Source organism: Trichomycterus rosablanca, chromosome 9 (assembly GCF_030014385.1).
Source record: "Trichomycterus rosablanca isolate fTriRos1 chromosome 9, fTriRos1.hap1, whole genome shotgun sequence".
Lineage (NCBI taxonomy): Eukaryota > Metazoa > Chordata > Actinopteri > Siluriformes > Trichomycteridae > Trichomycterus > Trichomycterus rosablanca.
The window spans coordinates 8,322,432-8,343,715 of record NC_085996.1 but is presented as its reverse complement, the minus strand read 5'-3'; the positions used below and the strand labels follow the sequence as shown (position 1 = coordinate 8,343,715).

General features: G+C 41.0%; 1 protein-coding gene across 1 annotated transcript in view; it reads left to right on the top strand.

The window, feature by feature from the left end:
• The first annotated feature begins 2,355 nt into the window (after positions 1-2,355).
• LOC134320532 (protein eva-1 homolog C) overlaps positions 2,356-21,284 on the top strand; it is a 53,362-nt gene continuing 34,433 nt past the window's right edge. The window contains exon 1 of the mRNA XM_063001944.1: positions 2,356-2,449. Coding sequence (XP_062858014.1) covers positions 2,356-2,449 — 94 coding nt within the window. The remainder of the gene's footprint in view (positions 2,450-21,284) is intronic.

Sequence of the window (21,284 nt, the reverse complement as noted above, 5' to 3'; positions counted from 1 at the left end):
GTCTGTTTTTCAGTGCGCTCTCAGTGCTGGTCCCTAGTCCGGATAGAGATAGGAGGGTTGTGTCATGAAGGGCATCCTGCATGAAAACTGCCAAATTAGCTTAAGTTCTAAATCACATCATCACATGTGTTGTATGTAGTAACATTTATTTGTTGCACATGTGCACTAAATAACCTGATAATAATGCTAAAATCCAGCTGGTTAAAACAAAGCTCTCACAATCGGACCACGCCTGTGCCCTGATTTTAATTCTCCAAGTATGAACTGTACACGCCAACTCCAGTAATAGGAATAAAGCAGAAATTTGATATGATCAGATTATTAATGTACATGTACACACACTCACTTATGATTAGACGTTATAGAGCTGTGTTTTCATACTCGCATTGCTCAAGGTCAGAGAAAGTCCACTTGATGCTCAGATGCTTTGTCAGTGTGACAGAAGTAACTGAAGCAGCTAGAAATGTGACATTGTCCGACGTCACTCGGGGACCATGTGAACATCCACAGCGACTTTGTGTGGAGCAGAGGACTACTGTGTACCACACTCAATTTCAGGAGGGATGAAAGGGAACCAACCCACTTAAATAATAATGCCAAACGTACCATACCAAACTTCTGGCAGGACTGGGACCATGACCCTTTGAGACACATGGCTGTGCCACTACACTGAAAACAGCTTAAAAAGAGTTAGAACCATTACCCCTCCAGGATGCCAGTGCATTGTAGGATTACATGGGTGCACTCATTATTGCTCACAGGTTTAACACCTGAAGACAAATGGTTAAAAATGCACAAAACAGTAATCAGATGGTGATGGGTCTGATTTCGGACCTGTAGTTTACATACACTGATGTGGAACATGTTCAACGACGTATCAGTCTCTAATCATTTGAAACAGCTTTTCAAAAGATTTGGAGTGTGTCTGTGGGAAGTTGGGCCCATTTAGTTAAAAGATAATTTAAAAAGTCAGGAACCGGTAAACCTTGCTTGACTGTGGACAGTAACACCTGTGTTCCGATCTGTTTTTCTGATGATTTCTGGATTACATCTGTCCATTTGGACCAAATTCTGTTTGGGTTTTCCTGAGCTTCTTAAAGAGACTACTGTTTCACGTACTTTGTCCTTACAGATAATTGTTTGTACAGATGATGTTTGTACAGATGATCTGAAGTTGCTTAAAATGGATTTAAGTGGCCTTTTTAACTTGTGTAAATGTATTTTTGCGTACTGAGATCTTTACAGAGACACTTTCTTTTGTGATGATTGTGGCTCAGTCTGTTGGGTTTATATGGACGTGGAGAAGTCATCAGCTGTAGCCAGTCAAAACCACAAAGTAGAAATTAGGACATGCAACACAGTTAAATAACATTTAAACTTTGTACACCAACAAATGATTAATAATGATCTAATTTTTGAAATCATAAATAATTGGAATTGTTAGGACATTGAAGTATTATAACAGTATTCAGTGCATGTGTGTGTGTGTGTGTGTGTGTGTGTGGAGATGTGTGTGCTAGTGCATGTGAGCAAAAGTGTGTGTGGTTGTGTGTGCGTTGTAAGAAGGACCCACCAGGGTGCTACAGTGAAAGCCGAGGTTCCCTTTAACTCTTGAATGGGATGTGAGGCTGTTAAAGGGTTGAAAGGTCAACTGAGGTCAAAACATTTTTAAGCATCTTACTATCCCACCCCCGCCGCTTACCACAGACTCGACCTCTCTCTGTCTTTTGTGTTATGGTGGTCTTAAACGCAGATGTGAACAAAGGCAGAACTAAAACGGCAATATAATTACCCCATTATATTCCACAGAATACCACTTGATCAGAAACGTGTTGGATCGTGAGCTTTATAATGAAGTTATAACAGCTACAGTTACACTGCTAGACAGAATTTTGTGCCTGTCCTATTCTTACCACTTTATAACTGAGCTGTTGTTGCTCCTTAATGTTTCACACAACACACAGTTAGTTGAGCTTCAGCATGGCAGAGATCTGACCCATAGGTGGCACGCTGAACATGACATGACTGAAAAAATGAAACTTACTTGTTAAAACAGGGAGTCTGCAAACTTTTGTTGTTAATGCTCATGTTCTGTCGTAGACTGACTTCTGTGTTTTAATACAAATTGGTCTCGTTACATCACATTTACATTTGTGGCATTTAGCACACAAAATTCCTTCCCTCCCAGTTCCTCCAGTCTTGAGCAGAGCTGATTTGGCTCCTGCGCGCACCCGTGAGTGAGCGCGCACCCGTGAGCGCACCGCCGCTGTGCTCGGTAGTTCTGGAGTCGCTCTGAAGTTTCGCTCCGATGCTGCGCGCTGCGGACAGAACCGGGAGAACCGAGCCGCTCCAAGCATGTTCCTCCCGGAGCTGTGCAGTCAGTGCGCTCTGCTCCTGCTCGGATTAAGCTCTCTGCTCACCTGCAGCCAGACTTCTTCAGATTTATCAGGTCAGAACGGGCTGCTTTCACACACCATCACCTGTGGGTTGGTTTAGGTGCGCGTCCTCTGGGGTGGTGATTCTGTTAGTAGTTCCATCACAGCTGGAACGTTTTGCCTGCTGTTTTATAGTTGACACTGTGCGGATGTTTCAGGTGCGGCTTGATTTTATTTTTATTTTTTTACAACTTTTCCTGACCGCTTTAATTGGAGCCGAGAACAATGTAGGGTCGCCGGGTTGCGCATCTCTAAACTGCGCGCTCCCGTTTCCTAGTTTAATCGTAGACCACTACTGTATGACTTGTGGCGTAACTGGGATCCCCTGGGCACCATTACAAAATCTAATATGCCCTCTGTTTCAAAATTCATTTAAAATAGTACTGATGAAAGACTTATGTTGGTGTTAGGACTGTTTTGGAATGAGGAGTCTGGTTAGGCATGTCTTAATATTTTTAATTGTGGGCCAATAAAAGTGTTTTTATGATACACAATATGCATCATGATGGATTTCCTTAAAATGTTGGCAAAATAATAGTTCCTTAAAATAAAGTCTGCAGGAATTTGTGCTCATTCAGTCAAATGAGAATTTAAGAGATCGATCAACACAGTCGGTATTCCAGGTCATCCCAAAGGCATTGGGGTTGAGTTTGGGGCTCTTTGCAGGCCACTGGAGTTTCTCCACACCAAACTTTCCAAACCATTTTGTTATGAAAGTTGGTTTATTCACAGACTCACAATTATACTGAAACAAGAAAGGGACTTTCTTAAACCTTTGCCTAAAAATTGGAAGTATATAATTCATTTTATATAACTGTTATTATATAGGAGGCTTGGGTGCTAGCCTATTACTGCTGAGATTTAGGGATCCAGGTTTGAATCTCACCAGTGCTGTGGACTGGTTGGGTGTCGGCATAAACATGATTAGCTAATGTCTGTTTTTCAGTGCGCTCTCAGTGCTGGTCCCTAGTCCGGATAGAGATAGGAGGGTTGTGTCATGAAGGGCATCCTGCATGAAAACTGCCAAATTAGCTTAAGTTCTAAATCACATCATCACATGTGTTGTATGTAGTAACATTTATTTGTTGCACATGTGCACTAAATAACCTGATAATAATGCTAAAATCCAGCTGGTTAAAACAAAGCTCTCACAATCGGACCACGCCTGTGCCCTGATTTTAATTCTCCAAGTATGAACTGTACACGCCAACTCCAGTAATAGGAATAAAGCAGAAATTTGATATGATCAGATTATTAATGTACATGTACACACACTCACTTATGATTAGACGTTATAGAGCTGTGTTTTCATACTCGCATTGCTCAAGGTCAGAGAAAGTCCACTTGATGCTCAGATGCTTTGTCAGTGTGACAGAAGTAACTGAAGCAGCTAGAAATGTGACATTGTCCGACGTCACTCGGGGACCATGTGAACATCCACAGCGACTTTGTGTGGAGCAGAGGACTACTGTGTACCACACTCAATTTCAGGAGGGATGAAAGGGAACCAACCCACTTAAATAATAATGCCAAACGTACCATACCAAACTTCTGGCAGGACTGGGACCATGACCCTTTGAGACACATGGCTGTGCCACTACACTGAAAACAGCTTAAAAAGAGTTAGAACCATTACCCCTCCAGGATGCCAGTGCATTGTAGGATTACATGGGTGCACTCATTATTGCTCACAGGTTTAACACCTGAAGACAAATGGTTAAAAATGCACAAAACAGTAATCAGATGGTGATGGGTCTGATTTCGGACCTGTAGTTTACATACACTGATGTGGAACATGTTCAACGACGTATCAGTCTCTAATCATTTGAAACAGCTTTTCAAAAGATTTGGAGTGTGTCTGTGGGAAGTTGGGCCCATTTAGTTAAAAGATAATTTAAAAAGTCAGGAACCGGTAAACCTTGCTTGACTGTGGACAGTAACACCTGTGTTCCGATCTGTTTTTCTGATGATTTCTGGATTACATCTGTCCATTTGGACCAAATTCTGTTTGGGTTTTCCTGAGCTTCTTAAAGAGACTACTGTTTCACGTACTTTGTCCTTACAGATAATTGTTTGTACAGATGATGTTTGTACAGATGATCTGAAGTTGCTTAAAATGGATTTAAGTGGCCTTTTTAACTTGTGTAAATGTATTTTTGCGTACTGAGATCTTTACAGAGACACTTTCTTTTGTGATGATTGTGGCTCAGTCTGTTGGGTTTATATGGACGTGGAGAAGTCATCAGCTGTAGCCAGTCAAAACCACAAAGTAGAAATTAGGACATGCAACACAGTTAAATAACATTTAAACTTTGTACACCAACAAATGATTAATAATGATCTAATTTTTGAAATCATAAATAATTGGAATTGTTAGGACATTGAAGTATTATAACAGTATTCAGTGCATGTGTGTGTGTGTGTGTGTGTGTGTGTGGAGATGTGTGTGCTAGTGCATGTGAGCAAAAGTGTGTGTGGTTGTGTGTGCGTTGTAAGAAGGACCCACCAGGGTGCTACAGTGAAAGCCGAGGTTCCCTTTAACTCTTGAATGGGATGTGAGGCTGTTAAAGGGTTGAAAGGTCAACTGAGGTCAAAACATTTTTAAGCATCTTACTATCCCACCCCCGCCGCTTACCACAGACTCGACCTCTCTCTGTCTTTTGTGTTATGGTGGTCTTAAACGCAGATGTGAACAAAGGCAGAACTAAAACGGCAATATAATTACCCCATTATATTCCACAGAATACCACTTGATCAGAAACGTGTTGGATCGTGAGCTTTATAATGAAGTTATAACAGCTACAGTTACACTGCTAGACAGAATTTTGTGCCTGTCCTATTCTTACCACTTTATAACTGAGCTGTTGTTGCTCCTTAATGTTTCACACAACACACAGTTAGTTGAGCTTCAGCATGGCAGAGATCTGACCCATAGGTGGCACGCTGAACATGACATGACTGAAAAAATGAAACTTACTTGTTAAAACAGGGAGTCTGCAAACTTTTGTTGTTAATGCTCATGTTCTGTCGTAGACTGACTTCTGTGTTTTAATACAAATTGGTCTCGTTACATCACATTTACATTTGTGGCATTTAGCACACGCTTTTATCCAAAGCGACTTACAATTATGACTGAATCCAGTTTGAGCAATTAAGGGTTAAGGACCTTGCTCAGGGGCCCAACAGTGGCAACTTGGCGGTGGTGGGGCTTGAACCATCAACGTTCTGGGCCAGTGGTAGCCTAGTGGGTAGAGCTTTGGACTATCAATTGAAAGGTTGAGAGTTTAAATCCAGCTTTGCCATGCAGTTGGGCCCTTGAGCAAGGCCCTCAACCACCTCTGCTCCAGTGGCGCCAAACTATGGCTGACTCTGCGCTCCCAAACAAACTGGGATACCTGAAGAAAGAATTTTGTAGTACTGTACATGAGTATATGTACATGTATATGTATATATGGTAAATAAAGGCATTCTATTCTATTCTCATTACAAGTCCAGTACCTTGACCACTGAGCTACCATCGTCCAGCTTGGTTTGACTGGTCTCATGCCAAGGTTAGAATAAAAACCCATGTGACCGTATGGAAAAAAAAAAGTTTGCCCAGATGATTGGATGTAATTCAAGCACAGATCTGCCATCCGCCTAGAACATGGTTACACTGTCCACAGTCAAATGAGCTGTACACCACAGTAGGCCTAGAAGCTGCCACACAGGAAAAGTTTTCAGTTCTTCATCAAAAAAGTACCGATGGTGAAATCACTGGAGTCCCAAGACTCCTCACAGGTAATGTAAACCTTTAAACCTTTATAAACAGATCTGAACAATCAAACTCTGTACTGGTTGATTGTAAATGTGATACACAGGTGATACCCGCAGACCTCTTTATAAAAGCGGGCCATGATGTAATACATCACAATATGGGTGTGATGTTAGCCAGCAGTGGAACCACCCATCCCATCCTGCACAGGGCCTCCTGGTTTAGAAATACCAGAGCTCATGGGGTCAGTTCCTAAGAACAGGACAAGGAAGGAAGAGCAATGTGTGTGTGTGTGTGTATTTGTGTAGGTGTGTGTGCATGTGTGCTTGTGTTGGCAAGATTTCCGGAGGTGGAATCTGATACCCGTGCCTTCTGTCTGCATGAAAGACCCCCCTCCAACACTGCTCCTTGTTCTGTACCCCCTCACCCCTACACGGTCTTTCTTTTCTCTCTGTCATTCACACACACACACACACACTTTTACTTGTTTTGTAAATCTAAAGATTAACCACAGTGTGCTTTAATAATAAATGTTAAGGAGATGAGCGGTTTAATACAAGTAATGAGACACTGGTTCATACTACAGTTTAGACAAAAATTACCAAAGCAGCTCTCATGATTTAGAATCTTTTAACATTGTTATGGACTGTAGATAGCAAAATCTCTAAAATCCTGCTCATACACAAGAATAATCAGTTCACAAGTTTTAATGTCAAACACTGTCATCGACTAATCTGCCCCCTTTCTATTGCCTGGTACCCGACATTACAATACAGAACATCCAAATCCAGAACTGTACCTTCTGTACCCAGTGGACTAATGGACTGTTGACGGCACTCCATCACTCCACACACTGAGAGTGAATACACAACAGTAACTGTATACAACAGCAGTAACAACAACAGGATGATTTAGTTTTCTTTTCAAATGCATAATTCCTCTCCTCCTCTGATGACACACTGATGAAAGCCTGAACCTGGTCAGCTGACCAAAAGCAGTTCTCAAGGTTTTCCCTTTTACTGGTGTGGAACACTTAACTTCTTAAAACTCTGTTGCACCAGGCAGGTGAATAAAATGTTCTGCAGTTGTGGTTTAAACAAGGTGCTTGAGGCACCCAGGTAGCGCAGAGGGATATTCCGCTATGGTAACACCCCGGTTCAAATCTTGGCTTTGCTACCTGTCGGCTGGGTGCCGTCTATCAAGCACAATTGGCAGTGCCTGCAGCAGACACAAATTGGCCCCTGTGTCTGCTGGGTAGGGTAAATGAACGGACTATGTTGTGCAAGGACCCTGGTTAGCGGATAAAGGCGTCTGTGCAGAAAGCATGGGCGTAATGAAAGGGTCCGCTAGGACTGCGCACACGTTGGAGGGCACGTGAGCAGCAATATACCCTCCTCAAATGCAATCAGGGATCCACAGCAGTGGAAAGCTACGCTAAATCAGGAGAAAAATGCATAAATAAATAGAATACATTCATATATACAGTATATATGGTGTTTGTATTGACTTCTGTCATGATTGCATTTGATCAATCAACGGTCTGCACTGTTTGTTGGTCCCTGGCCTAGAAGGGTAGCCAAATTTAGCACGGGTACTCAGGTACAGTACGGGTCACTTGGTGATAGAAACAAGCACTAAATGTGAGATCACAGATTTTAAAACATACCACACCACAGGGTTTGTGCAATAGAATATGGTAAAAATGTCTAGTACGTTTTTTTTTTTGTTGCAGTGAAGTCCTGATCTTCACGACCTACGAACCTTTTGTTGTGTTTATGAGGTTGCTGTGGTAACAGTGTGCATATTTTTTATATGATATATCAGCCCTGAAACTGCTTCAGGAAATAATTGACATAAAAATCCCCACCACATACTACACTTGATTGATTGATAAAACATCGAGTTCATTACAGTTGAGACAGTGTTTATTGTTTACCTGAGTATTATACCCGAATTTTAACCTAGAACTGAACATAGCGCGTCTCTTACAGACGGCTTCATGATTACACACTTACACAAACACACACACCAGGTGAGTTCTGCCTGAGCAGGTCCCGTTGAGTCATTGTTATGTCTGTAGAAGCACCTCGTCAGTCTGGGGCGTCCAAACACCTCTGGTAACCATACACAGGCTGGGTCAAGTCTTCATAATGCGTACCCTCCTGCGCTGGCAGTCTTACACTGTTCACACATTAGACAGACCGTACACACAGACCTTAACACACAACCAGCAATCTACTGTAGTGTTTATAATATAATACTGCAGTAATAAATCAACACTTCAGCTCTTAAGTCTTTTGCATTTTTCTTTTTTTTCTCCCAATTCAGTCTTTGTTATTATAACTCTGCCATTTGTACCCTCACTCTGTTCAGGGAGCATTGCAGACAAGCACCCGTCCTATCAGAAACATTGGCATTGGCCAGATTTTTCTTTACACCAGCCTGTTTGTGGATTTGGAGAGTCACGCTATACTCTATGTGTTCCCACACTACTCGTGCTGGCACATCAAACAGACAACAGGAGTCACTGAGAATGAGAAGAAACCATATCTGACTTTTATAGACATGCCCAATTGTTTCTGTTGGGCACGGGACCAGGCTGGTAGCACTCATGAGACTCAAACTCGGAAACTCAAAATATTAGTGGTAAACTAGCGTATTAGACTGCTGGGTTACCCAACACCATGGATAGTGTTTTATTTAGTACTTCAAGTGAAGTCAGCGTGCACAGTTGCTGGCCACACCTTTTCACTTGCCAGTTGTGTAGTCTCACAGAGAGCTGTATTGCACATGGACAGACACAATATGCATTCCACAAATCGCCCATCACTAGTTCAGGTGCCTCAACCAGACAGTAGAAGAAAACTGGCAGCCTCTTCCCTTAAATACACCTGACTGTACCTGTTTGGGACGCCAAGCACAGTAAAATCTGATTAGTTGTGTGCTAGTGTATTTGACCACTGCACCACCAGTGCTTCTGGTTCAGATTTTAAAAATATCTAACACTAACTAACTGCTTTTCCCACATTCCTAAAGATGTATTGTGTCTTTAAAAAAGTCTGGTTTAAAAAAATCAGAACATCTAAAAAATTTGAGGTTGGGTGTGGATGTTTGATAGCAAGCCGTGACGAAGATCAAGGAGCGTTCTATCTATGGCTCAGACAGGATAACTGTACACACACACACACACACACACACACACACATGCAGGGTGTGAACATGAGGGCGTAAGTCTCTCTCAGTGAAATGTGAAGCGTCAGTACAGTTCAGACCAGACAGCTGAAGCACTGTTGGCATGTACTAGTAAGACCAGAAAGGAAAGTTACTCTGCATTAACCAGACGTGCTGAAATCTCATTTCATAAACAACTGTTTATCGGGGTCAGGTCTGTGTGAGTGTGAATGAGTGTCAAGTCCATTCCACAATCAGGGCCTGTGTAAATACCGGCTGACATGTACCAGTAATGACCGAGCTTTGTCATTCACACCTGCAAGGTTTACATAGCTAATAACAGGTTAGCTTCCATTCACACATGGACAATGGTGCTCAGTACGCTCTGTGTCTGAAAGATTAACGTTACTGTGTATTTAGATAGAAGTACAAGTCGAATAATGAAGAAACTATTAAGCCTGAAGACAGAAAACAGGATGTTCTGGAGAGACGTTTTCCACGTGGACACAAGGAGTCAGAATGGACTTGGCAACACCTAATAATATGAGTGGCTCAAAGTCATGTTCATTCATTCATTCATTCATTCATTCACTGTCTGATTCATTGGGGCTGGAAACACAGGTTGCCAGTCTATCACGTGTCAGGCACACATTTACACACACACACACACACGCAATTTTTAGTAGCTCCAGTTGGCCTGACTTCATGTATTTGGACTTGTGGGAGGAAACCAGAGAACCTGAAGTAAACCCATGCAGAGAATTGAACCCAGGCCCTTCTTTCTGTAAGGCCACAGCTCTGCCCAGTGACTTACCACACTTTCACTCTGGTCGCAGGGAGCCGTAGACCAGCAAATTAGTCTTATACTCGATCACCTGGACCAGACAGCAGAAGTCTCTGTTGCAGATACGTTATCTCGAATGCTTGAACTCTTCAAAGCTTCTCCATCACAGCGTCTCTCGAATCGTTACTTGTACACTATTATAAACCATGTAACAAGGTGTGTATCATATTGTACATCACAACAAGGTCATGATTCTAAAAATGTGTAGCGAGTGTAGAGTCTGCGAGGGAAACTGTGAGGACCAGAAGTTAGAAGACAAGGATCTACTGTTCATGTCTGATTCTGTAAATTTCCCTGATGCAGCGATTTACAGCAGTAGACAGACGCTATAAACGCACACACACACACGCTCACACTGACGCCATAAACACACTCACACACCCATGAACGTGCACAAACTCAGTCTGTGCTTTCTAATTTTCTTACAAATGTGTAAGCAAACACTTCTGCCTGTGGCTGAACGTTTCTGACCCTATGTTCTTCAGACGGTGTGGGCATGTGCACGCCATGTATAATTTATTTAATTATTTATTAGGATTATATCGTCATGTTTACACACTTTGGTAACATTCATGACAGAAAACAAGATTCATCAGTTCACAAGTTTAATGTCGAACACAGTAATGGATCATTTTGTATCTCCAATTCTCAAGCCTCACTTGCATGTCTTTGGACTGTGTCAGGAAACCCACACAGACACAGGGAGAACATGCAAACTTCACACAGAAAGGACCCGAACCGCCTCACCTGGGGATTGAACCAGCAATGTCTTGCTGTGAGGCGACAGTGCTACCCACTGAGCCACCGTGCCGCCCTGTCATGTATAAAGAATAGAAACAGTGATGATACCTTGGTCATTAGTGCCTCCTTCAGAAGTGTTGATCTGCCCAATGATATTCTTTGTGTATTTTTTGCCTTTATTGTTCTTTTAGGAGGCATAAACAAGCCCTCAGTCTTTCAGGTTGGTAGGTGTCATGTAGAGTAAGGAGCAAGTTTCAAGTCTACTATCATACTGTGTGATCAAAAATGTCATACATGCAATCGCAAGTCAATCAGAAAGCAGTTGGAACCTCTTTGCTTTCAGAATATCTTAAATCATTTCTTTTGATCTAGTTTTACTACATCTCAAAAGTGCTGTACTTAATTTAGATCTGGTGACTTAAAAGGCCATTTATGTAAAGTCACTGACATGTTAATTGTGATTTGTGAAATGCTGCGTGATCATGTTGAAAGCATCTTTTATAAAATGGAAAATTGTGACGATAAAGTGATGCACATGGTCAGCTACAATATTCAGATTGACTATGGCATTGAAATGATGACATAAACCAGGTTGGATTTATGAATTCCTGATTCTGCCATGTGCGTGTCTCAGCACACAACTTGCAACCAGCTACAGCATGCAGTGTGACGTCACCAGTCCAGGACCCTCCTTTACGTCTTCTTATTTGGCCTTTAAAAACGTATTTCTTTATTTTCCTGGAATATTATTTTCCCAAATTGAAGTGTTTTTCATAACTGGGATGCTGAAAACAGCTGAGAATGGGAAATATTGTCCTGTGCAGCTCTATATAGAACACCATATGTCATCAACACACACATGCACACTTGCACACACACGGCTTTAATGTAACTGAATACAGGTTAATGGTTATGGTTACTACTCCAATAGCTGTTAAGTGTCATGTGATGGCAGAGTTTCTGCTGTAAAGGCTGTAGATCTCCCCACCCACCCTGTAATAGATGTACAGAGCCTATATTTATATGCGTATAATCTTTATGTCTTCACTGTAATCAAGCAACCGTTTCAAGTCATTTATGCAAAAGCGTCTCAAGTGTAACCAGAAAGTACCTGAAAAGACATTGTCTAGATGTGTATGTACTCCTCAACATTAACAGTGCCTTCACAGATGTGCACAGATGTTACTAACACAGGCCCTAACCACTTACACACACCATACCAGGTTCGGATCAGAATGTCCCTACTTTCTAAAATGTATTTTTCCCTTTTAAACCTTTTACCTTCATTGAGCAAGCTGAGCCAACCAATCACAGAGCAAGTGCAATGGCTACCACATGCTTCTTTCTAGACAGAAGAAGCCAAGCAATCCGTGTTTTTACTGCAGCGTATGCAAAACTGTTGGATGGATCAACATCCTTGGAGGAGATCACTAACTGGACACAGTAATGCAAACTCTTCCAAGCAAGAAGCAATAGGTTTGAATAACAGAACAAACCCTTTTCTGTTGTATTTTTTTGCTCTGCTTTTCTCCTTGTTTCTTTTTTACACCCTGTTCCTTATTTCCACCCCTTGTACCCATTCCATTTTGTATTTTATTTCATTTTTTTAAAGTGATTTCACACGCAAGACTCTGAAACCAATTCAGATGGTAGCGTAAAGCAGCTTTGCTAATAACACCTTTACTAATCCCAAGCTGATATCTGATTGTCTGAAAGCTCCTGAAACCGGTTGCTTAAATCTGACCTGACCTGTTCAAACTGCCTCAGCTTCACCCATCCGAAACATCTGTCTGACTTTGCTCAATGGCTCTGACAGCTGGTTTGAACGTTAGCATAAAGCAGGCTTGGTAAAGGCTCCACCCATCCAAAGCAACTATTCACCACCTGTAGGATCTGCAAGCGGGCCTCAGTTTCCAGGCTTGATTATCTTTATTTATCCAAAATGCAGAACTGACTTTTCCCAGCAGCCTCAGCTCCAATCATCCCAAGAGCCTGACTGCTCAAAGCTTGCAAAAACTGATTCAAGCATAAAGCAGTACTCACAATAATGGTAGCTTGCTTCATGAGTCTCAGAGGAAGCACATGCTAGCCCTCACCTAAACACAATGGTAGCTTTCATGTCATAGGGCAGCTTAAGAAGAAAACTGGGTAACATCCCTGTAAAAAGGAGGAAGGTGTGACCTTATAAAAAAACACAGACTCCTGCTCTCCCGCACCCTTTTAATGCCAACCTGCCCTCCGTAACTCAGAGGTCAAAGGTCAGACAGCCTAATGATTGGCTGAATAGTTCCCTTTCAGATGTGGTTGGCATTGTGTGTGTGAGTGTGTGGCAGCTGGACTCATTAAACAGCAGACCAAACAAAAACAACTGGCTAAAACCCATAGACCCACACATACATACACCTGTACACACACACACACACACACACGTCTTACTGAAGGTCACATTCATGCGTCACCCACATTGAGCTCAAAATCTGTTGTTTTTAATCATCAGATTAATAAAATATAAACGTTTATTAAATGGGTTGAAGACTTGGGTGGTCGTCCTCATAACCTCTGTGTAGGAAACACTGAAAGAGTTAAATAGTGTCATGTGATTAATCTCAATCAGCTGAGTGTATGCACACACACATACACACACACACACACACACACCTACACACTCACACACACACACACACACACACACTCACACATAAACATTCATTAAAGCTGTCAGCTGCATACAGGGGTGCTGCTAGAAAATTTGCCCCCCATGAAAGTTTCATCAGTTAGGCCCCTTGCTTCACCACAACTAGTCACACCAAGGTTTTCAAACCCTGATGTTAATCATTTAGTTACGTAATTCTGGCCTTATTTTCACCTCACACTACACAGGGTTCTTCACAAAGTTTTCACACTTTTTCATCTATTTATTAAGAATTCCAAAAACAAATGACATCACATTTCTACGTAGTCACCTTCCGATGCATTTTTCCCAGCATCGTACCAACTTTTTAATGCCATCAGCAAATAACGTTTTGGGTTGAATGCGTAGCCACTGATGCAGCGCTGCTTTCACATCATCATCACATGAAAATCTTCTTCCCCTTAAAGCTTTTTTTGAGCGTCTCTCAGTCTCTCAGACACGACTAATTACTACTCCTCCCACCCTCACCGTTTCCAACCAAAATGTAGTATAAGCATAAGTATAAATATAAATGTGAAAACTTGTTGAAGATCCCACATAGATATGAACACAGTAAGTAGATTTTAACATGTTATTATATGTCAATAATTTAAAAAATATTTCATTTCAAAGCATTACACTTGCTATTATAGATAGGCTGATAAATGGAAGGTTGAGGGTTCAACTTGCAGCCACTGTTTGGCCCTTAGGAACGCCAAAAACCCTAAAGGCATCAGGGATGCAGAAAAAATGGCTGATCCTTCACTCTGACCACATCTGATATATACGAAGAAAAGAAATCCTTTATACTGTACAGGTGTATATGTGTAAACAATTCTTCTTTATAAATAGACAGAGCGGTCGGTGGGTGTTTGTTTGAGTGGGTGGGTGGTACATTAGTTGGGTAGGTTGGCTTGCAGGCTGGGATCATTCATTAATGTATAACACATATTTTTTCATTATTGTTAATCTGAGATTAATATGCTACGATAAATTGTAACGGGTGCTCAGGTGGTGCAGTGCTACATTACGCTGGCCCACTAGTGCTGGAATCCAGGACTCGAATCCCCAGCAGTGCTATCAGCTAATCATACAGCCATGATTGGCTATGTCTGATGGGTTGTGGCCAAGGCCCTGTGATGAATTGGCATCCTGTCTGGTGTTTGTTTCCACACAATGAAATCATGTGGTAGAGTGTTTGAATACTTTATAAATTCCCCCAATACAGCACCCCTAACTTTATAGGTAAAAGAAGAGATGGCAGCTTACTAGGCTAAAGCACATGATGTGCCTTGTGTGTGTTATTAAATGAATTTGCTGTTTTTACACCCCCCCCCCCCCCCCCCCCCCCCCCCACACACACACACACACACACACATACACACATACACATACACATACACACACATGACTGGTATTTAGAGTAACCAACTCTCCTTACTTATTTCTTGTGTCTTGTGTTGATAGTGGGTTTTTACTGCAATAATTGTGGCTACTTTCCCCATCGGTGTGTGTGTGTGTGTGTGTGTGTGTGTGTGTGTGAGACACTAATGACTATAATTCAGTAATTGTTGGGTCGTAAATGTGCATTGAGCCACACATTTATAAGCCGAGGTGAAAAATTGTGCATTTAGGACTGCTGCACTTACACTTGTGGTTAGAAGTTTACATACACTCGTAAAAGAAATGTATGTGATGGAGGTTTTGGGATTAGCTGATATAAATATGTTGATATTATTTCGGTATTTCTTTACAAATTCTTGTTGATGATAATAATGACTACAGCTGGCGTCTTCTCTGTGCCCATATAAATACGACTAGTTTGACTGAACCCAATAAAATATACATGGTACGTGCTTTCTTGCAAGACTTGCTTGGCCTTTCTGGAACAGACCTGTCTTTGGCGCTTCATGGTTTACGTCTGTAGGTAAAAGCGATCAGTGGCTGCATGCATGTTTGAGGGGGCGTGTGACCACCTCGGCCCTCTTTGATCGGGGGTGGGGGTGGCAGCAGCGACAAGAGAAAAAAACAACAACTGGCCAGTTGGCCAACAGTTTGGGGAAGGCTTTCCTGTTTCAGTGTGGTTTGTGTGGAGGAACTCCAGTGGCCTGCACCTTTGGGCTGAGTGGGAACTTTGACTGTTAGCCAGTTTTTCATGTCTAATGTTGGTGCCTGATCTTCTGAGTTAATGGGCATACATTTCCACAGGCATACTTCAAAACCTAAAAAATTACAGGATATTGTAACAGCAATAGGGAGCTCTCCTTAATAATGTCCGACAAGCTCAAGGTCAGGTGTCCACATAGTTTTGGTTCTATAATAAAATAAAATTTACCACCAGTGTGCCGGATTGATGCAACCTGTGAAGAATGAGCAATCTGTCTCTGCATTCCTTCTGCACACGCTGTGTGTGTGTGTGTGTGTGTGTGTGTGTTTCTTCTCCTGGTACTACAAACCGGTAAGGAATTTACTCTTGAGTACTCTCAACCAATCAGAGCAGAGCATCATTTAAACCAAAGGAAACCCCAGTGGAGGGTAATTCCCTGCAGAACACACACACACACACACACACATTTAATTCAGAAGCATGCCATCATACAGACACGGGTCACAGAGCTGCAGTTAATGTTCTAAAACATAAGAATATGAAAAAATGTTATCTCTGCTCATGGCATGGATGTTGGTGCCAGCAATACCTTGTTGATAGTAAGAGGAGAATGAGACTGGTTCTAGCTGACCGGAATTCTAGGTACCAGGCTTGTCTGCCAAGAACAAGAATCTGGGGCTAGAGCTGGCACAGTTCACTGGACAGTTGAAGACTAATGATACGGTTAGAATTTGGCATAAGGAACATCTCTGTGGCACCAGTTCAAGCTGCTGATTGTAGCACAATGATGTATGGAATGTTTTTGGCACACATTGGCCCTGTCTTAAATCAATCAAGCATTGTTTAAATTCGACAGTCTATCCCTGTGTTGCTGATGACTGTTTATTTTGCTTACCGACACTGAGCTCTGTGGAATTTGCCTCCCCAGTTACCAGATCTGAATCTAGTTAAGCACCTTTGGGATTCAGCAGAACAGGTGATTTCCTTTATTAATGTGCATCTGCAACAATTTTGCAAACTCATGATTTATTTATCTGTCTTTATAAAACACTTCCTCCTGATCAGGGTCATGGTTGATCCAGAGCCTACCTGAGGCTTAAGCCAGGAATACACCATGGACACTCTGTTAAAGGGCATCACATACTCCATCCTATTTACTGATTCACACCTACTGGAACAGTAGGCCCTTGATTTACGAATCGTTACCATACAAACATTTTGGGTTAATAGCGATTTTTTTCAACTTAACGCACGAACAAATTTCGGATAACGAACCGAAATTCGCACGCGAACTAAGCACGTGACGTCACGAACAAGTTGACTCCGACGTCTCTCTCTCGAACATTCGGACAGCGGACAGTGTTTTTCCAGTGTTTTCTTTATATTATCTTATATTCTTTATATCAAAATGGCCCCAAAGAAGGTTCAGAGAAAGCGTAGTGGTGAGAAAATGAAAAAATATATTACTATTGAAAAAAAAGAAGGACATTTATTATGGTGTATGGTACAGCACACGTACTGTACTGAAATGTGATGTGTTTTTTATGTACAGTACAGTATTACTGTGTATTGTTGTTTATTATTGTTTATTACAGGAATGTCTATTCTATAATTTAAGATTTAAGGGAAAATATACTTGTATTTATAACAAAAAAGACCATTTAAGACATTAGAGAGGTTAGGTAAGGGGGTGGTTTGGGAGGTCTGGCACAGATTAATTCTATTTACATTATTTCTTATGGGAAAAATAGGTTTAACATACAAACATTTTGACTTAAGAACAGCCCTTCGGAACCAATTAAATTTGTAAGTCAAGGGTATTGTAATGTGGTGTAGCCAGTTTACCTTCTGGCATGTTCTGGGAGGTGAAAGAAAACCTGCGTACCTGTCGGGTGCAAAAGTTTGTGCACCCCTGGTCAAATTTCATGTTTTGGTGATTTGTAAAAATTATTTTAATGCACAACTACTGTAATCATAGTTTATGTTTCTTTTTCCAGTCTATTAAGTTAATTAAATATCAAAATATATAAAGCAATTAAAAATAATTTACTAACTAAAAGTTTTCAGTTTGTTCCTGTAGAAGACGTGTTAACTTAAAAAATCTACTATCTTCTAATGTCTAGTGTAATAACTTAGAAAATCAACAAAATCTGAAAAGTAAATAGGGCTGTCCACATGTCTGCATGATACTGTATATGCATACAAATCTGGTGTTAAATCCTTGGTGATGTCTTTGGAAAATCCTCAAAGGGGACATAGGGGCCCCCTGTTCTCATCAGATGACATGCCATGTGATATTAGGCTCAAAAGGGCCGAGGGCAGGAACTCTTCACACCAAGAACTTCTACCCATCACTCACACGCAGGTCGACACACATTCACATACAGAGAGTGCAAACATGATCTGACCCTCAGTCACATGAAACATGAGGGCAAGACATCACCGACTGACACTTAAAAGTAAAGATGTCTGTCAAGCTTACGGTCAGATTTCTAAAAATTTATAATAAAATAACATGAGCCACCAGAAGTTCATCACGTCTCGCTATCATCTCTGAATTCTTTCTGCCATTCTTCCAAAATGTCTTTACTTAGTGTGTGAGCATTATGCAGCAGTTCAGAAGCATAACATATTACAAACATGGTTCAAGAGCTTCAGTTCATGTTACCTAAAACATCAGACTGGAAAAAAACTGATCTGAGTGACTCTGATCGTGGCATCATTGTTGGTGTGTTGATTTGTATGCATAACAGTAAGAGGAGAAAGACCAGACTGATAACTCTAACAGAAAGCAGTTAGTAGAGGACCATGTTGGTTTTCAAGCTTGTCAACCAAGAACACGACTGATGATGATGATGATAGAGAAGATTGCAGTTGATTGGGTGTTTGCAGTCTCCCATGGGTGTTTTATTTGTGGTGAGATTTGGTAACTGTAGAGACAACAACATACACTCTATGGCCAAAAATATTAGGATAGCTGACCATGAGCTTGCTGGACATCCCATATCAAAAACAAATAGTATTATTTTGGCTACAACAGCAGCCACTTTTCTGAGAAGGTTTCTGACAATTCTTTAAAGTGTGTCTGGGTATGGGAATTTGTTCCTGTTCAGTCGAAAGAGCACTTGTATGGCTGGGCACTGATGTTGGTCAAGAAAGCCTCAGTTGATGTTCCAGTTCATTCTAAGACTGTTCAGTGGGGCTGACGTCAGGACCTCTGAAGTCTTTATAGAGCTTGCTTTGCTTTTTTATGGATGGAACAGGAAAAGGCCATGTCTAAACTGTTGGAAGCATGTAATTTCCTTTATATAACTGATTTATTACACCTTTTAGCAACTGCTGTGGCTGAAACACATGAATTTAAAAACTACAAGGGGTGTCTCAATACTTTTGTCCACATAGTGTATAAAGAACTGCTGTTCTGGATCTATTTTTTTAAACTGTTAGATAAAACATGAGCTGTGACTTAGAGGAAGTGGACAATATAACAGATGCAGACGATTTTTGTCTACCTCATTTTAATCTGGCCTGCCTGCAGTGAGCAAGTCCGGGCACATTCACTACTGTTATTCACGCCTTAACAAGATTATATCAATTATGGTGTGTTGAGGCGCAGCCACAGATTTCAGTCATCTTTATAAGCACCACTGCATTCCCTAATGACGTTAACCTGAAGTACCTCCAGTGTACAGAACTCACATGGCTCAAGTCAGACATTTACTCACACGTGAAGTAAAAAATGAACTCCATGGCAGTCCAAGAAATTCTGCAACTGTTCCTTATTTCATTCTGAATGATTGGAAAACATTAAGATTTTTGGGGAAAATTTTCAAAAATAAAAACTGGTTCAAAATATAAATTCAGAAATAGGCTATTAAAGATACAGTGGTAGCTTAGTGTGTTAAGAGTTTAAGTCCAAGCTCTGTCATGTAGCCACTGTTGGGGCCTTGAGCAAGGCCCTTAACCCTTTCTGCACCAGGGGTGCTGTACAATGGTTGACCCTGCACCCAACTTCCAAACAAGGTGGAATATGCAAAGAAAGAATTTCATTGTACTGTAAATGAGTATATGTATAAATGACACATAAAGGCATTCTATTAAATTCAGTTCTGTTCTAAAGATTAGGGACAGTGGTAGTCTATTAGGTAAAACTGTGGGCTATATATATATATATTACAATAAAGATGTTCTGACCTCGGGACAGGAGGTACATTATTTGTACATTATTTGATTGTGATATGGTGATGCATACAGTTCAGTTCTGTGTTGGCATACAACCCGGCGGCATAGCCTTCTAGTTCCTTGTCCAAAACAACAATTGTGTAATAGAGCATATATAACTGTATGTATTAGATTTAGCCATGGCGATTCCTTTACAAGTGTATGTGATCTTCATCTTCAGCTGTTTATAAGATGGCACAGTGACCAGCTGGTAGTGTTAGTGTGGCACAGCAAGGTGGAGTTAAATATGCTGTGAAAATGAAATGCTTCAATGTTCTTACATTTTTATTTTTAGTAACAATTCATTTTCTGTTTGACTTGGTAAACCTCAGCCAGCATTTCTATTGTGTTAAACATGAGCCCACAGTTCTTGCTCCCCTCATCAGTCCACGCTTGATGGAAAAACAATTCAGAAACTTTCTGTTTCACTCTCGCTCTCTTGAGCTCTTTTTTTTGGTCTTTTTCTTTTTTCTCTCTTCTTTCATCACAGTCTTTCATCTCATGTTTGGACTCGTCACCATCTACCATGGAAGCTGGTTCTCCTAAAAAAAAAACACACTTTTCTTTATAAACTGACCTGTTTCCTATATGTGTGTGTCTGTGTGTGTAGGCAGTGTCTGAAGTGTGTGTGTGTGTGTGTGTGTGTGTGTGTGTGTGCTCCATTTAAGGGTAAATTAGGTTTTAAAAAGTGAGGAGGAGGAGGATGGTAATCAGTGTGTTTGTCTTTTTTTCAGGTGAGCCACACACACACACACACACACAACAAGCCAGGACAGGCTCTGTGCACAGCATGTGGAACGCTTGGCTAAGGAGGGACGATGTTACAAATATAGTCATACGGAATAATTTAGATGAACACGCCCATCATTTTGTCCTTCACCACTTCCTGCCAGCAGCTGTACACACAGCAACAGATGATCAAGCAAGCGCTCAGCATCTAAAACTCATGTGCTTCTGATCTACAGGGAACATCGTTATCCAAACAAGGCTTCTTTTACATGGCTGAATCAAGTGTAACCAGTTCTGTCATGAATGTAACCAAAGTGTGTAAAACATGACATTAAAATCCTAATAAAAAAAAAAAAAATTTAATTCCTTGTTAGTAATTATGATTAATTGTAGCTTGTGATTTCTCTGCGCCCATATAAATAAAGCTTATTTAACTGCATCCATTAGGCTGAGCCATTAAAATTACAATGAAAAATAGAAGTAATGCGTCTGTGTATATCATTATAATTCTATTTATACACCTACAAGCACTTTGTTATGTACACCTATCTTGTACAATGTTATTAATTATTAGAGTACAGGTCAACTTTGTGGGTATACAATTACTGACT